Raw genomic sequence first — 27,292 nt, forward strand, 5'->3', positions numbered from 1 at the left:
TTTGTTCACTCTCTTAAAATGTTGTTCAGGACAAACCAACCCTTCAACACAGCTAAACTGAAGAAAGTTTCCCAGCCCCATCTCTGGAGATTGATTTAGTTGGTCCAGGTGAGGCCCTGATTACCCCAGGTGATTCTCATGATCTGGAACATTGTTATGATGGTATATGGATAATCTTTTTTTGGCCAATTTTCTTGGAGAATAGTAATGTCAACTCCCACCTATTGGTAGTGCCCGCCAAGAGCATGAAACAGAGGAATACGACTAAGGATCTGTCTGGAAAAAGAATGCTGGGGTTGATTAGCAATGTCTACTTGGAATGGGAAGGGGAGATTGCTGCAGCCCAAACCTTGATCAACGATGGCCCAGGCGGAAGCATTAGGTTTCTATATTCAAGTTAATAAAGAAAGGAAGGAATAAGGGAGAAGGAAGGGAAACACAATTATATTGTAGTACTGAATGGGTAAGGTCTAACATAGAAAGTTGTTACTGTGGCTACACAATGCCAATGTAATTGAAAGAAAGTGAAAGAATGACAAACAAATTTTAATTTTCATTGTGATGCAAATTTCAGTTTGACTTTTTACTAAAATTGCCAGTTGCTTTTTTTTTTTTTAACTAATGTCAAAAATAGATGATAAATGGTAGATTCGTCTACCTGAAGGTGAAGTTATTACTTATCCCAATAGATACTTCAACAAAGTATCTTCTCTGAAAATACCAAAGTCTTTCTAAAATTATAGTCAACACTCAGTTAACTAAGCAATTGTGCAGGAGGAAAATTAAGGACAGGAGAGGACAGAGTTCACAAATAACACATTATCTCTGTTAAAATGTGGTATATTTAATGGACAGTTTCATTAAGATAACGGCCAATATTTAGAAACAAATTTACTGTTCTAGAGATGCCACCCCAATGTCTAAAAACATCTAATAATATGTACGTAGTAAACATACAACAGTTTGGAACCAAAAAATACCATGTAAATTGCTGAAGAAAATGGCCCAACAGTTCTTATGCACAAAAGCTGTGAACTGTCATCTGTTTCTTAGCTGAGCTCTCTTATTTGTAGATTTTAAAATGAAAACTAGGGCTTCCCTGGTGGCGCAGTGGTTGACAATCTGCCTGCCAATGAAGGGGACACGGGTTCGAGCCCTGGTCTGGGAAGATTCCACATGCCGCGGAGCAACTAGGCCCGTGAGCCACAACTACTGAGCCTGCGCGTCTGGAGCCTGTGCTCCGCAACAAGAGAGGCCGCGATAGTGAGAGGCTCGCGCACCGCGATGAAGAGTGGCCCCCGCTTGCCACAACTAGAGAAAGCCCTCGCACAGAAACGAAGACCTAACACAGCCAAATATAAATAAATAAATAAAAATTTAAAATGAAAACTAGAGAAACTCTTATGTTATTAAACTGTTTTCTGTGTCCACAGATTATTCCCCATTGCATCCTTTCTGTTTTAGTTTTAGCCTCACCAGGTGACATCACAATGTCATCACTGCTCAGATTCTCACACTTAGAGTCACACACTTAGATAACTCTAGTATGTGGACAGACATACAGACTCACGCTTATACAGGTTTCTTCTTTCCACTTTCTAATACCGCTTCTGCCACAGAGTAGCACCCAACAGCAAAGAGAATCCTGAGGTACTTTCAGCACTGGTTACCAGACAAAATCAGTTCAAAGAACAGCCTATAAATCCCCACTACTGATCTGGGTCTTCATTTCTAGCAGCTTTTCACCTTTACTTCTGTAATGCCTGCAGAATCTTGGCAGAGAGGTCAGCCCTTCACATCACCAGCTTATGCTCATGGCCCCTCCAGAGCTTTTCCTTAACCTCCTTGCTCTGGAGGCCACGCCTTTTCTCGTGGTTCTCAGCCCTGGCTGGACATGAGGATCACCTGGGGTGATGGTGGGGGGGAAAAGTTTGGAACAAATACTGACACCTGGTCCCACTCCCAGAGGCTCCGATTTGATGTGCCTGGGTTGAGAGCCAGACATCAGAATTTTCCAAACATCTCCTCAGTAACAGTAGTGTGCAGCTGGGCTTGTGAGCAACTGCTCTGCAATGTACATGGTTACACCATTTCCTGTGTTATATTTGAAAGGAACTACTCCATTTAGAAAAATAGTAGTAATACCTTTTTGCCCTCCTTGGTTTCACCTAAATATTGTAATAGGATATCAAATATTAAGCCAATTTTCTTCATGTGGAAATACAGTATTTCTAATTTGGTCAGAAATGATGATTATTAGAACTGTCATGAGAAAGCTAATTCTCATGAATTTCCCTGACAGAACACCATAAATAAATGCAGATTATCTTTATATTTTATCCAAATGTCATGCTGAAATGATTTATAATCTGGTTTTCAATTCAGCTCATACATTACTGATCTAAACTCAGAAAATCAAATCAGCTTCATAATTGAAAAAAGTACTTTACATGGTTTAACATAAAAGACGTCAGCAGAAATTAACATGTGATAATTTTCCATGCTTTTACATAACTAGAATGACTAATTCTTAGCACAGTTGAACGCATTTTCCCAGTAGATATTAAAAATATAAAGCACATAAAAACCATACCCCTTATTCTAAAAATTAAGCCCATCTTTCTCTTTCCTTTTTTTTCTCTTTCGATTTTCATTTGGGAAAGAAAATATAAAGATGTATGCTTACTATTCAGTTTTTATTTCCACTTACTGATTTTGTTTCAGTGCATACATGAGTATATAAATGTGAATAAGCAGTAATTTTGATAGATGGATACAAAGGATGTTAGTACAAAGCCAATTAGGTACATTCTTTACCACTTCCCCCCCCTCCCTTTGTCTTTTTTGCTCTTATTCACATCATCTGTTTTAGTGCCATTTTTCCAAGTGCCAAAATGTGACAGAGACTATGGAAGACTAGATATTTGCTCTTGATAGTCATCTCCATGGGGGCAGACTGACTATTTTGTTGACTGTGGCATTCTCACAGCACAGAACAGGGCCTTACATGCAGTAGGCAGGAACAAAATATTTGCTGAGGAAGGGAATTCTGAAACCCCTTATACCACCACAAAATCCTCTACTAGAGGATACTACTACAAAATTTTCACCAAACTCTCAGGGAGCTAAGCTTTGGAGAATTCTTCCTTCTCTACTATTCTCTCCTACTTCCAAAATATTAGTCCATTAAGTTTTAAGACAGTAACAGATGGTCTGAAGGAAAACAGCGTTTGCAGGTTTGAAGATCTTTACAAAGTGCGATATGTGAGTAGGATGATTTAGGACTGAGAATTAGCTGGGCCTCCAGGAAGTGCCTGTCTCAGAGGGGTTCTGCAAGGATTCTGAGGACTAAATGAGGTATATGTGAAGGGCTCGGGCTAGAGCCTGGCAGAGAAAGCAAGCAAACGTTAGCTGATGTTGACATTATTATTTTAAGGATTAAGCTAAAGATACGATTAAGCTGCGCATATGTCATGGTATATATCCTCCTCCATGACATATTTGTGGCATATCACTGTCAGCGAGCCCTTACCATACACATTAACTCATTTATTTCTCACAGTAGCAACAGAGGACAGTGTTATCAATCCCATTTTACAGGTGAGGAAATAGAATCTTAAAGAAGTAAAGTAATTTGCCCAAATCCATGGGGCTGGTAAATAGAAAAGATTAGAATCAAAAATCAAAACCTTTTAGAATGAAATACTGCCATTTGCAGCAACATGGATGGACCTAGAGATTATCATACTAAGTAAAGTAAGCCAGACAGAGAAAGACAAATATCATATGATATCACTTATATGTGGAATCTAAAATATGATATAAATGAACTTTTTACAAAACAGAAACAGACTCACAGACACAGAAAACAAACTCATGGTTACGAAAGGGGAAAGGGCGGGGAGGGATAAACTAGGAGTTTGGGATCAGCAGATACAAAATACTACATATAAAATAAACAACAAGGTCCTACTGTATAGCACAGGGAATTATATTCAATATCTTGTAATAAACCATAATGGAAAAGAATTTTTAAAAAAAGGAAATCAAAAACTTTTAGAAATTGAAGATCTAAAAGTAGTTACTTTCCACTAATCTGGAGTATATACAATAGAACTGTACATATATTTCAGACGTATGAATTATCTGGATACATTTTACTTTCTAAACCTTTTTTTCAGCTGAAAGTGTGTAAAATATCACAAGTCTGCCCACAGACTATACAGTCAACTTTCTAGTGTTCACAAAAAATGTTACTTACTTGGTCCCTATCTTACCCTGACCTTTTCCTCAACTGAGATCAGTTCTCAATATTTTGGCATTTCTACTGAGGAAGGACCAAGGGGAAAGACCAGACTCAAAGGTCTTCTTTCTGTAACCTTTTGACAGCTTGAGTGACACACTTTGTGGGTAGGGGAGCCTGGGACTTTTGGATGCAATGACAAGTTTGGTTTATCTGCCTGCATCACTGGGCTGTGGCTTCATCAGTTCAGACATTTGATTGGGGCTCTCAGACTGGCCTTCTGGCTACTAAGACAACACATGCATTTATCTGATCTTTCAAAAGATGTGACATAATTTTCAAGTTTCAGAAAAATAGTGAAAGACCTTACTTTCACCAATTTTTTTTTTTTTAACGTGAAGCTCTATTCCATTGAAAGATGAGTCCTGTATTTTCAAACTCTTCCACTAGAAAGTTTTCTTAAATAATCCTGAAAAATAAATGACCCTTGTTCTATTCTATGTTCTATAAAGATTCTATAAAGATTCTGTGAAGATTCTATGTTCATTCATGCAAGATATCTTTATTTGTAGAAGCAATAATTACCGAGTGAAAATAATCATACCATTCCTTCATTTACCAAGATTCAGAATATAGAAAAATATATGGGATTAAAAGCAAATAAACCAATTCAAATATGACCAGATTACAAGGCCTACCATTGGAGGGTTATAAAAATTACAGAAAGTTTGTGCCTGTGCATACAAGACTGCCTGGCGCCTAGTAGGTGTTCATTAAATGGTAAATGCTTCCGCTCCCCAGGGTACCCACATTGCGTTGATGTGGACACACCAGCAGAGGGAGCTCACAATGTTGTGAGGTTGGATCAGCAGCCTGCCTTCAGCTCTTTAAGCCAAATGGCCCCTTCCTTGTTTTTGTTTCTTATCAAACACTAATTACTATTAAATTCATTATATTATTTTTATTATATTAAACTGTGTACTTTTCCCACACATCTAATAAAATGTGGTGGAGATGTTTCTGAAAGGTAGCAGTGATGTTCATGAATTTAACAGCAATAACAATAACTTGGAGTAATGAAAAGTAAAATACCCAAGTTTTACAGGAGATATGGGACATGAAAGTACTAAACTTCCAAGACCACTTCCTCCAAGTCATCTAGGGGCAAACAAAAGTCAAAATATCAAATTAAACATCAAAATTAGAAACCATTCTCGAAGTATTTTTTTTCTGGAAAAATATGTTTAAGTGTCATATTCTCTGACTTCCTAATAAAACTCTGATAATGGCTGATAATCATGCTCAATGTATGTGAGAAACAGCTCCTATAATCATAGGCCTGAAAAAGCCAGCTATTTAAGTCCTCTATTTCATTTTATTTTAATTACATTTTTTTATTTAATAATTGTATTTATTTTACTGTGTTGTATTTAGGAAGAGAGTTCCACACAGAGGTGAACAAGTTCTGGCAGTAGAGGCAAGCTTGATGGTTGCAATTTTATGAATCTGAATTGATCCTGAGACATCACTAGACTTCAGAACCCTAGAAAACCATCCTGCTTGTGAGCTTGAACCTAAGATTGGGGTTTCCTCCAGGTGCCTTAGGCCCAAACTTCTTTAAATTCCTACAGAAAACCTATACAAGTATTTTTACTAAGTACAGCAGAAGAATGTACAGCAACGGATATATTTGCTGTGCAAAATTTAAAGAAGGAATGTTGTCTTACAATAATTATATAATTATTTATATAATAAATAACACATTATATGCTTTGTATGTGCCAGGCACACTTTTAATACATGTAAACATGTATATTAAGTCATTTAATTTTCGTTATATCCCTATGAGGCAGGTATTATTATCATTATCCCAATTTCACAGATGGAGAAGCTGATACAAAGGGAGATTAAGCATCTTGCCCAAAGTCACACTACTTATAAGGGGGGAAGGAAGGATTCAAACCCATACTGTTATCCACCACCCTACACCACTTTACAATGATTTGCTATTAGTACTTTTAACTGTTAATCAGGGAGTGAATCCAAGTATCAACATTATTAATAATCCTATTCTAATTCTATTTCTACAATAACTTATTATATAACATTAACTTCCAGCATTAGAAAATAAGGAAAGAAAATTCTCTACTTCCATGGTTTTCAACTAATCTCTTAGACTTATGCGTTCATTTGAAAAAGTATCACTAATATATAGATACCATTTTGAGTGTCTTTGAAACAAGAATAAAGCAAAAATGTAAACAGAAAAAAAACTCCAGGGAAACCTGCCCTCACTTAATGCTCAGTGATCAATACTGAAGTTCTGAGCCTGGTTTTGGAATTCACAGGGTAGGATGGAGGAGGAGGTCAGGCTAATAACAAGGTTTAAAAATATGCGAGAAACGTCAAAATCAGTCAGGGAGTCCATGGCATCATTCTGTACCAATCAATGTAGGATCGACTGAGATGAGGGGTTACCAATAACAGAGGACATCGTTTCATTCAAAGTTTAAACGGTGGGATAAGATGTTGCAGAGACAATGATTTGCAGACAAAATAATGATATTCTAATAAATACTAGAAAATGGTCACAAGAAAACAGAGAATAGCACTGGGGTGAGGTAGACCTAGAAAGATTTCACAGAGGGTAGATATTGACAAGAGACTTCTGCAAAGGGTATCATTTTAAAAGGACATGTCTAATCCACTTCACAAAATATTTCCTGCAAAAGAGATTTGATAACTAAATCTATACTCTTACTACTTCTGAACATATTCATTGAGAATTACAGTATTTCATATAAATTATATGAAAAAGATTTCAAATCATTAAAAAAAAATTCCTGGGGATAAACTGAGAGCATCAGAACCAACACACTGCATTACTGAGCCCAGTTCTGTCACTTGCAAGTCCACTTCCATATTTAATTTGATACCTCCAGCTCTTCCCAAAATTAAAATCCCCTTGTTTTAAAGACAGTCAGTTCCAAGCTTCCTATCTCAGGAGTGTGTATTCTTTAGGTTGCCTGGTATGAGTAGGCAGAGTCTGGAACCCAAGGCTGGCCTAGACCTTTTGGAACAATATTGAAATATACAGCAAACCCCAGAGGATCCCACCCAAATCTCAGAAATGCACCCATCCATTTCACATTCACTGAGATTCTACTACATGCTCATCAAAACTGGTCAGAACTGGCTCAATTACTCTTCCAGGAAAACTTCTCTCATCATCCAAACATTTTCTTCTCCCCACTGTGTGTCTCTATCATTATGCATGTTACATTTTCTTGTAGGTAATTATGTTTCCCTGTTTCCCCTGTCACTGAGTTCTTTCAGGGCTTTAGCCATCTTAGCCACCTTTCTATTCCCAGTACCAGCATAAGTAATTGATAAAATTTATTTAATAAATAAAGGAAGAACCCAGTTAAGAGTTGACATCTGCCAACAATATTTTCACACTCCTCACTTCTCAACCCTCTGAAGTCTGGTATCACCACTAAAACTGGTCTTACCAAGGTTACTAATGAACCAATTCTCTCCAAATCCAATGAAACCTCCTAAGTTCTTACCTAGCTTGACCTCTTGGCAACTTTTGATAATGCCAACCACTCACCTCTTTATAGAATCTCTCATTCCTCTACTTCCATAGTGCCACATTGACCTGATTTCCTAGCTACCTCTTTGGCTTTTCCTTCTCAATCTATTTTTCAGGCTCTTTTTTCTTCTCCAATGGTTTTCAACCATGGATGAATATTGGAATCATGTGGGGACCTTTGGAAATTCCTGATGCACTACTAAGGGTTCTGCACCCAATTCCAACGTATGTGTGTGAAGTTTTTCCACATCATCAACAAGCAATTCTCTGATACCAGGTGGGTGTCCTGCAATTCAACTCCATTGTAACACTATCTAACCTGGAGATAATGTCAGATCCCACAGGTTAAGGGTTCAGTCCTACATGCTCCTTGACATAGGTCTTAGTGATGATTTTTTAAATCTGACACCAAAAGCAAAAGCAACAAAAGCGAAAATAAATAAGTGGGACTACATTATACTAAAAAACTTCTGTACAGAAAAGGCAACATACTGAATGAGAAAAAATATTTGCAAATTACATATCTGATAAGGGGCTAATATCCAAAATATATAAAGAATTCATATAACTCAATAGCAAAACAAGCAAACAATCTGAGTGGAAGACCTGAATAGACATTTTTCCAAAGAAGACATACAGATGGACCAGAAGTACATAAAAACATGCTCGACATCACTAATCATCAGGGAAATGCAAATCAAAACCACAATGAGCTATTACCTCACACCTATCAGAATGGCTATTATCAAAAAGACAAGAGATAACAAATGTTAGTGAGGATGTGGAGAAAAAGGATGTGCATTGTTGGTGGGAATGTAAATTGGTGCAGCCACTATGGAAACAGTATGGAGGTTCCTCAAAAAATAAAAGAACTACCATATGATCCAACAATTCCACTTCTGGGTATTTATCAGAAGAAAATGAAAATACTAACTCAAAAAAATATTATGTACCCCCCATATTTATTGCAGTATTATTTATAATAGCCAAATGGGAAACAACCTAAGTGTCCACTGAGGATGAGTGGATGAAGAAATTGTGGTACATATATGCAATGGGATATTATTCAGCCATAAAAAATAATGTAATCTTGTCATTTGCAACAACATGACTGAACCCAAATGACATTATGCTAAGTGAAATAAGTCAGATAGAGAAAGACAAATACTGTATGATCTCTCTTATATGTGGAATCTAAAAAAAAAAGAAAGAAAAAAAACAAGCTCGTAGATAGAACAGATATGTAGTTGCTAGAGGTGGAGGTGGGGAGGGAGAAATGGGTGAAGGGAGTCAAAAGGTACAAAGAGAAAAATAAATAAATACAGTGCATTACTGAGCAACACCAAAAAATAGCTTACTATCATTGAGTAATTTGTGACTATCTTCTATAGTATTAGGAAATTTAGGCAACTTTAATAAATTAACACAAAACTTCCTTCATGGGTAATAGAACTTTTAAAAGAAACCTGAAAGGTAAAAATGCACCAGGTGTATCTGTTTAATAGCTGATTAAAATAGATGAAAAATTTAAAAAGACTGCTTTCCTCCCATACCCCTGCTCCCCCTCCGACGCACACACTTCAGATGCCAATCTCAAGTCCACCAGCTATTGAAGTTTCCTTTGGTTTGAATAATTTGCTAGAGCGGCTAACAGAACTCAAAGAAGCATTTTACTTACTAGATTACCAGTTTATTATAAAAGGAGGTAACTCAGGAACAGCCAGATGGAAGAGACACATGGGGCAAGGCATGAGGAACTTGCAGGGAGCTTCCAGGTCCTCTCTGAATGCACCACTAGTCCTAAATCTCCACGTGTTCACCAACCCTGTCCTTGTGGGTTTTTATGGAGGTTTCGTTACATAGGCATGATTGATTAAACCATTGACCATTGGCAACTGGTTCAACCTCCAGCCCCTCTTCTCTTGCTGGAGGTCAGGGGGATAGAAATGAAAGTTCCAACCATCTAATCATATGGTTGGTTCCACTGGCAACCAGCCACATCCTTAGGTCCTAAAGTCACCTCACTGACATAACAAAAGATATTTTTATCACTCTAGAAAACTCCAAGGGTTTTAGGATCTCTGTGCCAGAAATGAGGGTGAAGACCAAATATATCAATATATTCTTATTACAAATCACAATATCCTACCCTAGACCCACCCCCAGAGATTTTATTAGTTCAGGAGGAGGCCACCAGCACTGGTATTCTTAAACCTCTGCAGGAGAATCTAGTTTGCAGCCAGAGTTGAGCAACAGTGTTCTAGTCGCCTCTCAAGCTGTAGGAAGCCTCTGGGATCTCTCCTGGGCCTGATGATCTATTCAGTCTAGAGAGTTCCCAGGTTAAACTCATTAACCTCCATGGCTTTGATTACCGTCTCTATGCCAATTACCTTCAACTCTGAACTGCCCCTACAGACCTCTCCTGCCCTCCAGACCCATACATCCAACTGATTTCCAGATATTTACTTTCACATCTCACAGGACATGGCACCATCATCTATCCAACAGCCCAAGTCAGAACCTTGGGTAACATTTTGAAACCTTCTTTATCATCTCTCTCATTTAATAATTACAAAGTCCAGTTCACGGAGACCTGCTCTGCAGGAAAAGAGCAGATTTCAGCACTGGCTAAGCCAAAGGCCAGTACAGCCACTGTGGACCCCCTGCAGATCTTGCCAGCTTTTGCCACACAGGTGTTAGTGTTAATTGACGCCTGGGCTCCTCCCTACTTCCTTTTCTCTCACTGAAAAGCCCAGAAACCACACCACCAGTCATCCCAGGCCTCTATGGCTACCCTAGTATAAGAAGCCAGCCACTTGAGCCCCTCCCTGTACCCACCAAAGCCCAAGTGCAAGACACCAGCCTAGACCCTTGTGGCGGACCCCACCATTGCGCCCGGGCTCAGGGTTCGGCCCTACAGCTGTGCATCTGCATGCCACCAGCCCGCTGCCCGTCACCAAGCTTCACTGCAGTGCACACGCCCAGGGGAAAGCGTGCAGCCATGGGGAAGCACACGGACAGCGGGGCCCCTGTAAGTTTCTGTGGGCCTGCGTCAGGCTCTGCCTTCTGTTGCTCAGCACCACAACGCCCATCTGCAGCCAACAGCTCCAACTGTGCATCTGCTACCCCAGCCCCACACCCAGCACCAGCCTCCACTGCGCTGTGCACACGCCGAGGAAGAGTGTGAAACCACACATGAGCATGCTGACAGCCAGGGCTTCTTCAGCTGCCAGAGAGCTTACCAAGCTGTAACACAAATAATCCCTGCTTACTTCTCCAACCTATCACCACTTCACACTCCACAGTTCAACTCTATGCATTTTTCTTTCAGTCCAAAGACGCTGCCCTCTCAAAGACCTCAGGGTCTTCATACACACTGTTTGCCCTGTCTGGCACCCTTTCCCATAACCTCTTCCTCTGGCTGACTCTTGATTTTTTTTTTGTTGTTGTTGTTGTTTTTTTCAGTTTTCCACTAGAACATCAATCTCTTAGGAAGACATCACCTTAATCTCCTAAATAGATTAGATCTTCTCACCATACTTTCTTATAATAACCTAACCTATAGACTGTAAACCCCTTGGGGCAAGGGCCATGTTTCTTTTGTATGCCCAGGTTCTCACCCTTTGACATCCCTCAATAAATGACCTACAAGCACAGTGGATTACCATATCTGGCCCAAGAACTGCTGCCAAAGGGAGAGATTTTTTAGTCATTAGAAATATCACCCAGTGGTCAAGTAAACTTTAGGCAAAAACTAAAATACATTTTAGAAAATCTCATCTCTTAAATTAGGTGGAAACCATTCTTTTAGAGATGGAGTTTGGGAAATTGCTGGAAACAAGGAAACAATTCTTGTAATATGATGGCTTATTCATGAAGCTCTCTGTCTTAATTTTGTGCATAATTAGCATAACAACCTCTGTTCAGGGGTGATTTTTCAAAATGACCTGTCTGTATCAACATCATCTTCATAAGCTACAATTTAAAGAGTATCACAAATGAGAAAGAAAAGGAAAGTTATCAAGGACATATTTGAAGTTTCAACAGTGAGAGGTTTGCCTTTTAATGTTAAGCTAATAATTCCTACAAATCAGGCAGAAGTGAGAGTGAGGTAATCATTAGTTTAATGACACAAATGCTAATTAACCGAACCTCCTCCAATTAGGTTATGTAATATAAACCAGGAGGCTGGCTAAGGCAATATAATTTCCAGAAAGAAATCTGAAGGGGAATAACGATGACTAACCTAATAAACCACTGTTCTTTCTAGTAAGAAAAAGAGGTACAAGGAGAGAGCTTAAAGGTCTAGTAACTATACAACATTGGTCTAGAAAAGTGAAAATTCCAATCATTTTATGCATAGACACTGGGAAGGCACCTGCTAAAAAGTTAGTGTTATTTTACATAGGGAAGTTATGTTTCTCTAGAACAGTGCTGTCCGACAGAAACATAATACAAGTCACATATGAAATAATTTTACAGTAGTCACATTAAAAAGTAAAATTGATGTTAATAATATATTTTCTTTAACCTAATACATCCAAAATATTTTCATTTAAAAATGTAATCAATATTAGTTTCAAAACATTTATTTCAACATGTGATCCATATCTAAAAAATTAAGAGGGGCTTCCCTGGTGGCGCAGTGGTTGAGAATCTGCCTGCCAATGCAGGGGACACGGGTTCAAGCCCTGGTCTGGGAAGATCCCACATGCCGCGGAGCAACTAAGCCCGTGAGCCACAATTACTGAGCCTGCGCGTCTGGAGCCTGTGCTCCGCAACAAGAGAGGCCGCGATAGTGAGGCCCGCACACCGCAAGGAAGAGTGGCCCCCGCTTGCCACAACTAGAGAAAGCCCTCGCACAGAAACGAAGACCCAACACAGCCATAAATAAAATTTAAAACTTTAAAAAAAAAATTAAGAGATTTTACGTATATGTATGTGTGTGTGTGTATGTATTTTTTTTTTTTTTGGTACTAAGTTTTCAAAATCCAGAATGTAATTTGCCCTACAGTACTTCTCACTACAAACTAGCCACATTTCATGTGCTCAATAGCCACATGTGGTTAGTGGCTACTGTACTGGACAGTGTAATTGTATAATTTTAGCCTCTATTACCCAGACAAGTGTGTGTGTGTGTGCACGCGTGTGCACGCCCAAACACACACGTATAATGCTACTAGTGGCAACTTCAAAGTAATGAAAGATCTAGTATGCCTTTTGAATGACCAAATAAAGGTAATCTTTTTAGTATAATTTTTTAGCCATTTATGTATTTTATTATGTTCTAATTGTTCAAATACTGGAAATGGATAAATACATTAATGAAGTCATTATTTGTGATGCCTTAATTTAGCAACCATCTGTGATCAAAGTTTCCTTTTAAAAAACTTAGCAAGGATACAAAGCACCTGAGTGGAAAAGCAACTGAACCTGTGGAAATCACTATGGCCTCCCCAGACACGGAGTCTTCATGAACAAGTTTGGATTCAAACCCTCCTGATGGAGAGACTACCTTCCTCTGGTTCACAGAGAGCAGTACCAAGGAAGTGAGGGGAGAGACACTTCTTAGTCAGGCAGGAAGGTGGAAGAAGCCTGTTTGCACACAGGAAGAAATGCACCTCTTCTACAGTCAATTCACTTCACTAAAAGGGGTATCTGATTCTCAACATCTCATACCCTGAACATTCTAGATAAATAGGCATCTGCTGCTCACTTCTGATTATGACTACAGTGAATATACCATAGTATGGGACAACATTAGCCACTGCAGGGAAGAGGGGTTAGGAGATAGGGGGGAAGGGTATTGACTCCTCTTCTGAGGGAAGGAGTCTGTCTGAATCAAACTTTGATCTGAAATTCTGAGACCTAAAGACTAGTCCATGTAGATAGCACTTTGAATTGTGTAGGAGATTGGCACCATTTTAAGAGATCTTTCAACTTCATCTCTTTGATAGCAAATTAGGCCATGAATGAAAGAAAACATTTTATGACATGGCAGTCATAGCTGAATCTTTAGTTATTATAAGGTTTTTTGGTTGGGCCAACAAAAAATATTTTTCATTGTGTTTCAACTGTTACCTTTTCATTTACACATTTAACTTTTGGTTTCATCTATTAACTGTCCCTATTTATAACCTCAACCTGCCTACTATAACAGATAACATGCAGATATAGATTTAAGTAGAAAATAGAGACAAAAAATAAATATTTTTTGAATGTCAGTTGTATGTCAGGTACTGAGCTAAGCATTTTGCATATGTTATAGTCACCCATATTTGAGACAGAACAACTGAAGCCACCTTATATAGACGATTGTGTATGTATTTTTTCCTTGAAAATTCTTCATAAAGAATACTACATAGTCCACAAACCTGAGAATCTGTAAATGTCTTTAGTTACCGATGTATCGTTTTCAGTGTTTCCTTTCTAGACATTATCCTCAATCCCTTATTTTACAGCTTCAAGTTACTTCTGAGTCTGTGCTGAATTGAAACACACGATTTCTTTATATAAGGAAGAGAAGATATATCGTTTGAAATGTTATATGAGAAGTAATTTCAGTCAACTCTTTTGCAAATGTTCATAGCTATTACTACAGCTATTAGTGTTTCAACCAGTTGACTGACTAGAAATCTTGTCTTCCTTTTTGCCTTTCATCTCAGTAGAAACCTTTTTATTGATCAAAAATTTGAAAGTTAAAAATATCCCTTTGGCTTGTCATTTCTAATTAATTCTCTTATTCACCAATCAGGTCGATGACAATCAAACTTTCACTTTGCTTTTATTCATTTATCCATCCAGTACATCTTCACTTAATTCATGTTTGTTGAACATCTACCATGTGCACATTTTTCTGTGGATATTTCTGTAGTCAACCCCTATGCTCCACGTGCCCAATCAACTTAGATTTTCCTTCAATTTTGGCAGGTATTATTATCTTAAATTTTGAATTTTATATAATATTATGACAGGATCTTTCCAGTTAAATACAGACATCTAGAAATAGATTCAGTGCCCTTCCAGGCAGGAAGTAGGAGCTAAATACCAGTAGTTATAATGTCATGAATCAGGAAACTATGACAGGACAACAAAAATAAAACATTCCCTCCTGAGACCTTGTCAAGATCCTCTGGCAGATCAAGGCTGTCTGCTCCGCTCCCTAATTCTTCATCCTACAAGTCTCTCATGCAATGAAAATTATGCTTTGCAGAATTATTCCAAATGGATAGGTCTGTGAATATGTTATGCTTTCCTAGTCTGCCTTTGGGGATGGAAGATGCTTAATGAGAGGCTGGGGCCTATTCTACACACTGCAGACAACTCCTACTATACTCTTACGGATGCTGAGTCAAAAATAAACTTCCATTATGTGCATACTCTATTTGACTTCATTCTCAATGAAGGGAAGCCGCTTCCCAGTTTGAGAAAAAGCAAAGATTACTACCAAAAATGGGGGGAGGGGAGCGTTAAAGATTCAGTAACTAGCTTATCCCAAAAGTCCATTGATAGCAAAGATAAATAGGAAAAAGGTACCAATTATGACCTTTTATTCACCATTCACAGATGACCCATCAGCGCAGCAGACAACATAGCGGACTCGTCATTGAATTTTATTTTCACTGAAGATGCATACATGAGAGAAAAGGGCTTGGACTTTGGACCCAAGCAGACCTGACTTTGACTTGAGGTCCCATCTTCCATTCACTAGCTGAATAACTTTAGAAAAAGTCCTTGCAACTCTCTGAGTCACAGAGCCCTCACGTGTAAAGTAAGAACAATGCCGACCATGATCCAGTGGTGTTTTGTGGAAAACAAGCAACATATATAGCAGTTCCTAACCATGTTTGAAGCAAGATAGGGTCTGAATTGATATTAGTTCCCCTTTCCTCCCCCATGTGTCTATGCAAAGCAAATTTGCTTTTGGCTTTGAAACATGAACTTTCTGCTCTCCCCCATCAGAACGCATTTTTCAAGCTGTCACAAATCTAAGAAGAGACACTAAGAAATGATTTCAAATAGAGGTAACCATTTAACATCGGAGTTTTGGGAAAGAAAAATTATTATATGTTAAACTTCATTTTAATCATATTAACAGTGGAGATGCCAATTTTTTCTTGTGCTCTCCTTTTACATTTCATATCTAAGTAAAACTGTATCATTTTCTTTTTCAGAAAGCCCTTGGGCTAAATGACAGGGTATGGGATCAATTCCAACTGCTATTCCTGATCTGCCCCTTAGCCTGTTCTTTAACAAGGCTGATAGGTCAAAGATAGAAATAAAATTCTCAAGTCTTGGCTTAGCTGGATCCTGTCCTTAACGTGCTGAGAGACTTTAAGATGTGTTTTACACTTTGCAGGGGTGGGGGGGGGGCGCGGAGGGGAGAGGTGAGGAGAAAGTTTTATAAGAAATTTTTCTCCACATAGTTTGGTCAGAGTACTGCAATCATTGTCATAAGCAAAAGGGAGCACAATATTGACAGAAAGGAGACCACGTTTATGTTTAGAAGGGAAGATGGCGTAGAGTTAACAGTGAAAATCATTCGCTTTAAACTAGAAGTAATAGGCAACACGAGTTTTTCCAGGACTTCTGCTACCGTGGGGCTCACAAGTGTGTGTGTGTGTGTGTGTGTGTGTGTGTGTGTTGGGGGGAGTGGGTCACGAGCTCCCAGCCCCAGGTCCAACTCACCCAGCTGGAGCTGTTCGCACGTCCGCTCTGGGTTCTTTCCAATCCTGCATCTGTAAATCGCCCCAGGATTGACCACTGAAGTGTTGGCGAGCCAGCTGGCCGTGGGCGCCCCGACTACGAGCCTAAAGTGAGCAATGGGCACGTGCGCGCAGACGTGAGCCGTGCTGGCCACTGAACTCCGGGTCTTCACGGACTCCTCCGCCCACCACTCCGCGCACCCAACCCGCCACCCCAAACTCCAGGGCCTGGCGCCAGAACGCAGCCCGGGTGCTGCCACCCCAAGATAAGTTAGTTTCCCGAGCACTCCTCGAGCGAGCTGGCCGTCGCAGGGTTCCCCTCCTGCCTCCCGCGGAGGGAGGAAAGTTTGAACCGGGCAGGGAATCCCCGAGGCGCCTTTCGCTCGCCGCTCTGAGATGCCGAGGGCGCCGCCTCCGACCCCACTCACCAGCGGTTCGCCCCGTGGCTGTGCAGCACCACCGAGTAGCCGAACAGGGTGTCGGCGGGGCCCTTGAAAACCAGCGCGCTCTCGGTGTCCACGTTGTAGGGGCGCCCGGTCGGGACTCCCAAGCACAGCAGGAGCACCACCGCCTCCCACACGGCGGCCCCTCGGGGGCCCGGCCCGCACCTCGCTTCCGCAGCCATGCGCTCTCCGAGGGGAACATTCAACACCAAACGGCCACTGTCCGTCCCAGAGTTGCGCGGGATGAGACGGTCGGCCAAGGGGAAGAGCGCCCCAAGAGAAGAGGCTCAGCGTGTCCGGCGCCGGCGGGCGGGCGGGCGGGAGGGACGGGGGTGGGGGGGGGAGGGACAGGGGGAGGGAGGGAGGGGGAGTCAGGCCGCGGCGGGCGGAGCGATCAGAGATGGCCGGGGATGCTGCGCGCCCGCCGGCCCCCACGCCCCGTTTCTGCAGTCTGGAGGTGCGGTGCTCACGTGGTCCCGGGCGCGGGCCGCTGGGTGGGGTCCCGGGCGCAGTGCGGAGCCGCAGGACCCGGTGCCGTCTCCACGCACGTGAGGCTGTAGGGGGCGCTAGGGGACCTTGGCTGCGCAGAACGCGCGTCCAGGCCGGGGCCTCCTAGTCCCGGAGCACGGGATGACTCCGGGCTCCCGGGACTGCAAGAGTGGAGCCGGAAGGGGTCCGGGGCTTCGCCTTTTACCCGTGGTTGAGGCCTAGATGCTTAGCGGCGTGGCCCCAATCCGACCCGCGCGCGCCCCGCTATGAACGCAGAGGCTCCTCGGCCTGCCCGGCGTGGCCCAAAGGCCGGCCACAAACCTGGGCGCCGGGAGGGACTGCGGCGGGGAACTGTCCTGATCTTCCGTTGATAGTTAAGCGGTATACCTGATTTTGGGGGCATAAGCAACCACTAGGGAGCCACAGATTAAACACAAAGCGCACTCCCTGAAGGCGGCCGATAAAGACGTTATGGTATATCACTTCAAGACTCAGAACCCTGCACCCTTCTAGGCCCACTTCCTTCCTCGCCATACTTCCTCTTAAGTCCGGGCTGCTTGCTTGAGGAGCAGTGGCTCGAGCTGAAAGGCATAGGCAGGCAGTTTAGGTTGTTGCTGAGTCCAAGGGCGAGTCTGGGTTAAGGAAGCACTGTGCCTTGCCTCACTTCAACGGATTCCTCCCTCCGGTTCTTGATGCTCCCCCTTTCCACGCATCCACTCGGTTCCTCCGGATACACCTGCCCTCAGGGCTTAGACCCAGCTGAGGTCAAGAGTCAGACACCATAATGAGCCTCTGAAAATGCGCTGGGGACCCACAGCCCAACACACCTGAACTGGGTTTGATTCTCGTCCTAATTAATCCAGGTGTGCCTCAGGTTTCTTTCTAGAGCAACCAGAGACAGCCATAGATAATTAGGCTGGTATTTGCAGAAGATGCAGGTACAGTTATTAATTATTATTGTGTGGGGAAAAAAAGAGAAAGAAAAAGCATTCATCAAGTAGTGTGTGTATGCGCATGTGCATTAAAACCATACTGAAATAGCACCTCTGAAGCTGTAAAGGCAGACACGTAATTAAAATACTTGTTCATTTACTCAGCATATTCATTGAGCAGGCACTTTGCTAGGTCCACAGGATGCCATGGTGAACAAGGCAGGACAAGCTTTCAGAAAAATTTTCAGCCAAGTGGTAGACAGACAAACATTTACTAACTAGAGAAAGTTCTGGATGCTTTAGGGACAGTTAGAGTTGAAGGACAAGGAGGGTTGTTAGGCTAAGCACTTTGAGAGGAGGGATGTGGGACAGGGCCGGCAGGGCCAGGCAGAGGAAGCGGAAGAGGTGGTCTTGGCTAGAGCAGTTAGCGGCTCCCACACAGGATCGTACAATATGAGGCTGAGTAGGGAGGCAGGGACACACTGTGAACCTCCTAAGCCAGGCTAGGAGTGTTTATGCTGGAGCTAAAAGGAGGCTGTTGGAGGACTGGTCTGGATCAGCTGCGGGTTTCAGAAGTGTGAAGAAAAAACCGAAGACAGAAAACCTAACTTTGCAGGCTCCTGCAGTACTGAGTGGTGAGATGAGGGTGGCCTGAACTAGGAAGGAGCAGGAGGGATAGAGGAAACAAGAGATTCAAGAGATATCTTGAGAGTCAGAACCCGACAGAATGTGGTGATAGCATTGGTAAAGACGCATGTGGAGCTGAGATGAAGGAGTCAGGATGATGCCCAAGTTTCGAGTCTGGGATCTGGGAATATGGTGCTAATTCACAGAGAAAAACACTGGAGGAATGAGGTTATGTGTGTGTGTGTGTGTGTGTGTGCATGTGTGTGTGTGTGTGTGTACAGATGGGGGGGCGTTGGTGAATTAAATTTTAGACAGGTGGAGTTTGAGATGCTTGTAGAGTGTTAGGATATTCTAGCCAAACCCAACCCAATTATTTTTACTCTTTTGTCAACAGACAAAACAAGGGGAGTAGTAATCCTCTTATTATTCTCAATAAGGTAGAAGGCAAATAATGGTAAGTGATAAATCTATTGTAAACATGAAATGAAACGGCTTCCAGAAAGTAGCTATCAGGGCCCATGGTGAATGGTCCTGCTCTGATTTTCCGCTCAGGGCATATTCGTTTCTGGGTAGATCGACATCCTCATTTCAATCCAGTTCTACAACTAGCTCATCATTCTGAAATAAGCTTGCTGCCACAGAATTTCCAGTGGAGGCCCAAGAAGCAGGTATATCAAAGGCCCTCACACACCCTCCAGGCACTGGCAGTGTCAGAGCCACTGATCTGAACCCCCACCTCTTCCTTTCCCTCCTTTCACCAAAATCTTATACAATGAAATCCACTCAACACAATTCGTTCACAGGATAACTAAGAGGAGTAGCGGCCAGTAGAGCACTTGATAGGGCAGGACCTAATTTCTGTAATGGTCATTATGGTTATGATTTCACTACATTTGCAGAAACAGCCACCCTTTATGATCTCATACACTGTGGTAGCCCTGAGTTTTCTTCCTCCAAGGCTTAGAGAACAGTCCATGTTTCCTAAGTCGGGAGAAATAAAGGGTATTTAACATTGCTATTACAGAGCCTGAAGATACTGCTATATCCCCAATCAATTACTTTTGCAGGCAAGAGTGAGAATCAGGTGGGGGGTGGAGAGCACGTAGGCGGGAGAACAGAAAGACTTTTTAAAACTTCTTATGCCTGTCACTCACTCTCAACTGAACTGAAATATTCAGTCATTCAATTAATGTGTCATTTGATTAATATGTTTCAGGTGCCCACTGTGTGCTAGGAGATGCGTTAAGGTCTCAAATAAAAGACAAAATATAAGTGATTTCTCTCCTTGGTAAGCAGTCCTCCCCAGTAGAGAGGATTCTAATATGGGTTCGCCCAATTTCTCAGCTGTTATCAAGAATGAGCATTTCTCCTTGAAAGGCTCTCTTTTCACGACACTTTTTGAGCCCTTCCCTCCTTTCTATCTGGCCACTCTGAGTTTCCTTTGCTGGCTTCTTTCCCTCCACCCTAAGTGTCGGAAAGGCCTATGGCTCCATTCTGAGCCCTCTTTCCTTCTCTTTCTCTCCTTCTTAAGAGCTCTAACCCATTTCCTGTATCTTTAAATACCAACTAAATAATCCCACTAAATACCACCATGATTCCCCAGCTCGTGTCTCCAGCCTGGACCTCTCTTCTCAGCTCCAGACCCATATGTTTTACTGCCTACCTGACATCTCTACTTGGATGTCTACTGGGCATGGCGCACGCAACATGTCTAACACTGAATTCTGACCCGTATCTCAACTATTCCTCCACTCAATCTTTCTTTCCCAAAAACAGCACTCCATCTGCCCGGTTGTTCAGACCAGAAACTTGGAAAGTAATTCTGAGTCCCCTCTCTCTCTCTATTCCCCACATCTAATCCATCAGTAATTAAGTTCTATTGATCGACCTTCAGAATATTATCTCCAGCTCATCGGTTTGAGAAGCTTCTTCTGCCCTGCTACTACCCTCTTCCAAGTACAGTAATCTCGTCGGAGCTGTTCAGTAATCCAAGACCTGATCTCCCTATTCATCCCATCCCCACATCATCGATTTTCTACATAGAAGCTAAAGTGAATTTTTAGAATTCTAAATCAAATCATGCAGGCCACTCCCTTGCTTAAATCCTTTTTTGTTTTTTTAAGACTTATTTATTATTTATTTATTTATTTATTTTGGCTGTGTCGCGTCTTAGTTGCGGCACGGGGGATCTTTCGTTGCAGCACACAGGCTCTTCATTGTGGTGCGTGGGCATCTCTCTAGTTGTGGTGCACAGGCTCCAGGGCCCATGGCCTCTGTAGTTTTACATGGGCTCTAGTTGAGGCGCATGAGCTCAGTAGTTGTGCCTCGCAGGCTTAGTTGCCCCGCAGCATGTGGGATCTTAGTTCCCTGACCAGGGATCAAACCCGCGTCCCCTGCATTGTAAGGTGGATTCTTTACTACTGGACCACCAGGGAAGTCCCTGCTTAAATCCTTTAAATAGTTTCCCATGCTCTTCTAGTACAAACCACACTTAACATGGCCTCCAAGGACTGGCCTCTCTGATCTGGCCTCTGACTACATTGCCAGCTCACACTGGCTTTCCTTAAGTGCATCAAGGTTTTTTTCACCCTCTGTGCCCTTGCCCATATTGTTCCCTCTGCCTGGGCGCACAACCTCTGACTTCTCACATGATTCCTCTCTTTCTTCAGTCTCAGTTGAAAGGTCTTCTTCTCATAGACGATTTTCCTGCTCATCCACTTAAAATAGGTCACCATATTGCAGACCATCCTTTTCACTCTCTTCATAGCTCTTTAATTTATAATCACAGATGTCTTTACCTTTTCATTTTGTCTTCCTCTCTAGAGCACAAGGGCAGAACACATGTTGTGTTGTTACGTTATTCACCACTCTATCTCCAGCACCTGATATTCTGCCTGACCAACAGCAGGTGTGCAGTTAGTATTTTTGAATGGCCCTTGCATGATTTGGACTTTTAACATCACTAATGTCATAAACTGAAAGAAATCTGAATATTTACAAGTCTATGTTCATTATGGATGTGTCCTTTGGCAGATTCAACGATGTACTACAAAACATGGGTCTTACTCTCAATCAGCTTATAATTTATAAGGAGAGATATGATATGCCTTGAGAAAAAGAAAAGAAAAGAAAAAGCAACCAGAAAAAAAAAAAGTTGGAATAGGGAGGGAGAGGAGAATGTATTTGGATAATGCTGGCTGGGTTCTAGAGATGAGTCTGAGATATTGGCGGAACGTCCATCCATAGACATGTCTAGCAAGTAATTTTTAAGATTTTTTTTTAAGTTTGTTTATGTTTTCTTTAATAGATATTTTTAAGTTACTAAAGTAAACCATGTAACATGTAAAACAATTAGTGATGCATAAAGAATATGTTTGCGATCTCTTCCTGCCTCCCTCTAACCCAACCTTCTAAAGTGCTCCCTTTCCCCCAGTAAAACAACTGCTCCCAAGTGCTTGTCTCAAGGTCTGCTCTTGGGGGATCTGAGCTACGACATAGGAGATAATTTATTTCACAGTAGTAAAGTTCCCAACATGAAACAAAAAGCTCTTTTATCCTGATAGGTAATATTAGTCCAAATTTCCTGATGCTTGAATATGAATATCAACGACCAGGTTCCTTTTTAAAAAAACACGAAATAATGCTTCTCCTCGTTATAAGAGTTCTGAAATCTGCTGAGAAACTGTGTAAAACATACCTCAGAATCCCCAACCCTGGAAGACCTGGAGACTGGGGCATTTATCCAAGGACTCACCCTCTACTGGTGGAGGGCTAACCTTGCCACACTTACAGGTTGCACCTGTTCGCAGGCAAGCACGCTCCCAAGTGCCAGAGGAGTCCTCAGTGGGAGATGAGGGACACAGGCACCTGAGCAGGGAAGCTGCCAACCTTCGGAAAGTGTACTGGGCAGGGGAGCTCTGGGAGCTCACGTGGCCCAAGGGGCGGGGCATCGACAGCATTGGCCACAACTGCCAATCAAAACCATACACGGTTTGTTAGTGTTACTCAAGCTTGGTTTTTAATCCCTTAAATTTTCTCTGGTTGGCTGGGGGAAATGAGCAAATGTGGATAATGCACTTTAATGCAGTACTTAGCACATAATCAATACTGAAAAAAATAGTAGCCCTTTCTCCTTCATCCTTTTCTTCTCTTATCATCGTTAATGATGCAATTTGTATAGAAATAAACTACCAACAGAAATAAACTCTGTATAGAAATCTGAGTTCAGTGCCAATGACTCATGTGGAAGGTAGTGTAAGTTAATAAAAGGCATTTTCTGTCTCTATTTGCTTCTGTTTATTTATTCACTCATTCAACAAATATTTATTGAACACCTATTATGTATAACTGAGAGATGTTATGCATAACATGGCAGACAGATTTGGGATTCTTATCCTCTTGATACTTTTATCCCCTTGTCACTTTTCAGTACATTGACATACATAAGCAGATGCTTTTTTCTACAACTATGAATATGTCATTTCCCTCTCAGAGACCCTTAATGGCTCCTCCCCCAACTCAACCCAATTAAATTAGAATTTCTTGCCTGGGGCCTACTACCCTCCATGCTGGGCCTCAAACTAACTTTCTTTCAACCCATCCCAAACATAGCCTATTTTTCCTTCCCTCTGGAAATGTTCCCTTTAGTTTGGGAAATTAACAGATCAAGAAATAACTGTTTGAGCCAGTAGGTACCAAATACCATACAAAATGGTGCCTAACAGAGAAATTCAACAGACAAGTTTCTTCTGGCTGGATTATTTGGGGCAATTTTTCTGGAATAGAAGGACAATTTTGAGAAATTTCACTTTCTACCAGTCTTTTTTACAACTCCTGAAACTACTGATACTTTATAACTTCTTAAACTAAGTCTATTGCATGCTTCAGTTCAGAAGAAGAAACAACTGCTCCTCTTGTTATGGTGTATAAAGGACCTGGTATAAAACCATTCTCCCCACAGAGCACATAGTTATTATGTGACAACATTCTATCTCATAAGTAATCTGATCTGGAAGATGGGATTTGTGCGCTGGAATGATTTAACAACTGGTCCATGCAAGATCTCAAAGGTTCACAAGACACACAGATAGTTTACAGCATCACTCTCTTCTATTATCAGAGGTTAGAGTCTGTGTAAAAGGGCTATACAACAGCGTCTTATCTGGAGGCTTTCATACGCATGACCTCATCTTGAAAAATCGAGTTCCTAGGCACTTCAGAAAAGGACATGGTAAATAAACAGTGTAAAATTGGTTAATCATGGGTAAAGTTTTATCACACAACAAACGTTTATGTACACATATTCCAAGCACTCTGCGGATACAAGAAGTTAAAGATGTGCTCTTATTCTTGAATAGCTGGCAATCTAGATAGATAGATAAATCTGGCAATTTAACTTAGATAGACAACACATGCAGACCTCAAACCAGAAAACAATTTCAAAGCAACTTACAAAATATGTTGTGAATATAGCAAAAGCTATATAATGCAATTGTGATGCTTTCAGAATAGCAAAAGGTTTCGTTGGGGGACTAAAAGAAATAAATTTAGTTTAATCTTACCTTTATCTTTCTTTTGTTTTGTTTTCTGTTTTTTTTTAAATCAGAGCAAACTGGGGGAACACAGAGATTAGTCTTTGTAGACTAGATAAAAGAGGTAAGAAAACATCAGAAACTAAAATATCATCAGTAAATAGGAGGAATGTAAACAGTGGAAAGAGGCTACACCACTTTGTAAGGACAATAGTGCAAAATAAGAGAAATAATTTAATGCACCAAAGTTCCCTGAGTTGCTTAAAATCCCAAAGAAACTTTGGGAAAATAATTATAATTTGGATTAGTAAAACGTAATGAATAATACTACAAATATAAAAATAATTTCAGCTCTATCTCACATCTATGCATTGGAAGTCAGCAGACAGCTTGAATATTCTATTTTTGGTGCACACTGAAAAGCTTTGTTTATAACAGTTGCACAGTATATTGACCCAATAAAGTAAATTCCCTCTATTTACAGAAACTTAAAAAACTATTTTGGTTTTAAAACCACATGTTGTTCATAAGGAATTCATCAGAATTGTAGATGAAAGTGAAAAAAAAAATCTCAGACCCATATTTTTTATTACTGGCCAAAGGATGGTAATACTAATTCAATACAATTATATATATAATATATATATATATATATTATATATATAATATATATATGGTGGATTGTAGAGCTACTTCTTACTCTTTTCATTGCTTCACATAAAAATCAGTAGGCTTTTTAAAAACCAGTTTTAGAAACCATACAGGGAGTTAGGAGACATGAAACGGATAATGGAACTGCCCTTATATTTTTACAGCTTATTTTTTTAATACATCTTTATTGGAGTATAATTGCTTCACAATGCTGTGTCAGTTTCTGTTGTACAACAAAGTGAATCAGCCATATCCATACATATATCCCCATATCCCCTCCCTCTTGAGCCTCCCCTCCCACCCTCCCTATCCCACCCCTCTAGGTGGTCACAAAGCACTGAGCTGATCTCCACATAGCTGTGCTATGTGGCTCCTTCCCACTAGAGCTAGCTAATTTATTAAACTGCAAGCGTTCACTTAGATTGCCACTAAAGTTTTCCACTCTCCAAATGTTATTGTTTTAAGTTACCATTCACAACCAGAGAATCCTGTTCTTACAGAGCCTGCAGTAGGAATCAAAAAGCACACACAGACAGATAGGCAGGTGAAGGGCATTCGATTCAGTTGCTAACTCTTTTCAAGAAGGTGAGATGAGCAAGTGCAAGGACAAAAATATGAATCTTGAATAAATGTCAACATCTACATGTCTATATGTCAATGTCTATAATTCGATATCTTATCTATTTATCATTTATCTTATCATATGCTGGCTTAGTTAAGTATATGCAAATAGAGAAGTTTAACTCATATATGTGTCTTCTGATAAATGACCAAAAAGTAAATTGTGCTTGTGTGGGTCTTTACAATTTACAAAGTACATTTTCCAAGCTGTGCTAAAGTAGATGTGAAGTAATTATCAGTAAAGCTTGTATGGTGCAAAAGGAAATAATACAAAATGCAACATGGTAGTCAAGACTACATTTTTTAATTAAAAACCAAAACCAAAAACAAAACCCCATGGGGACATGATTTTCATCAGAGGCTTAATCTGGAATTTCTTCTTCTCATCTGTAAGTGAGCAAGTAAGATCAGTATTGCAAAACTCAGAGATGAAATGTCAAAAATCGTCTAGACAGATCTCAGGGACAGGGAGAACCGCAAAGACAGAGCATTCCTGGAGTAGTACAGACCTGATTAAAATGATTTTGCAGTGTAATTGGAAAACACTGGAACCTCTGTTAACAGAGACTGGGCTTTGAGTGAAAAACTGAGAAGTCTCTGTATTTAGAATGAACTGGCTTTTTTTTAATTAATTTTTTTTATTAGAGTATAGTTGATTTACAACATTGTGTTAGTTTCTGCTGTACAGCAAAGTGAGTCAGTTATACATATACATATATCCCCTCTCTTTTAGATTCTATTCCCATATAGGTTATTACAGAGTACTGAATAGAGGTCCCTGTGCTATACAGTAGGTTCTTATTAGTTATCTATTTTATATATAGTAGTGTGTATATGTCAATCCCAATCTCCCAATTTATCCCTTCCCCCCTTTTCCCCCTTGGTAACCATAAGTTTGTTTTCTACATGTGTGACTCAATTTCTGTTTTGTAAATAGGTTCTGGAACGAACTGTCTTCTAAAAGGAAGTGCACCTCAGGTCCTATTAATGTGATACAAGTACAAACTGGGGCATGGACGTAAAGGATATACAGGAACCAGGTCAAAGAACAGATAAGAAACAGCATTGACCATGCCAGCAAGAATTTTCTTGGCCACAACTGGGTAAAGATTATTACTGATTCTTCAGGGAGGACAGATTGAAAATTACTATCTGAAGTCTAACCTAGCTGATTTTTAAAAATTAGTAGTACTGTAACTCACACGTAGTTCACATTACTCTGTGAGTTTAGTCAATCCCAGTTGATGTTTTATTACTAGTACAAAGTACTGAGATACCGGCTTTAATTACACCTAAAGCATCTTGACTAAAAATTGCAGTCATGGGGGCTTCCCTGGTGGCACAGTGGTTGAGAGTCTGCCTGCCGGTGCGGGGGACACGGGTTCGAGCCCTGGTCTGGGAAGATCCCACATGCCGCGGAGCAGCTAGGCCCGTGAGCCACAATTACTGAGCCTG

General features: G+C 40.9%; 1 protein-coding gene and 1 long non-coding RNA gene across 2 annotated transcripts in view; both read right to left on the reverse strand.

The window, feature by feature from the left end:
- ITGA4 (integrin subunit alpha 4) overlaps positions 1-17,305 on the reverse strand; it is an 80,357-nt gene extending 63,052 nt beyond the window's left edge. Inside the window, exons 1-2 of the mRNA XM_082397515.1 lie at positions 16,972-17,305; positions 16,527-16,648 (exon numbers count right to left, since the gene is read on the reverse strand). Of these exons, the coding sequence (XP_082253641.1) occupies positions 16,527-16,648; positions 16,972-17,168 (319 nt within the window). The 5' untranslated portion in view covers positions 17,169-17,305. The remainder of the gene's footprint in view (positions 1-16,526; positions 16,649-16,971) is intronic.
- The window catches only part of LOC309631339, a 424,491-nt gene that overhangs the window by 361,353 nt on the left and 35,846 nt on the right, over positions 1-27,292 (reverse strand). The gene's annotated exons all lie outside the window — the stretch shown is intronic.

This window comes from Balaenoptera borealis (genome assembly GCF_965194805.1).
Source record: "Balaenoptera borealis genome assembly, chromosome: 6".
In the NCBI taxonomy this organism is placed as follows: Eukaryota; Metazoa; Chordata; class Mammalia; order Artiodactyla; family Balaenopteridae; genus Balaenoptera; species Balaenoptera borealis.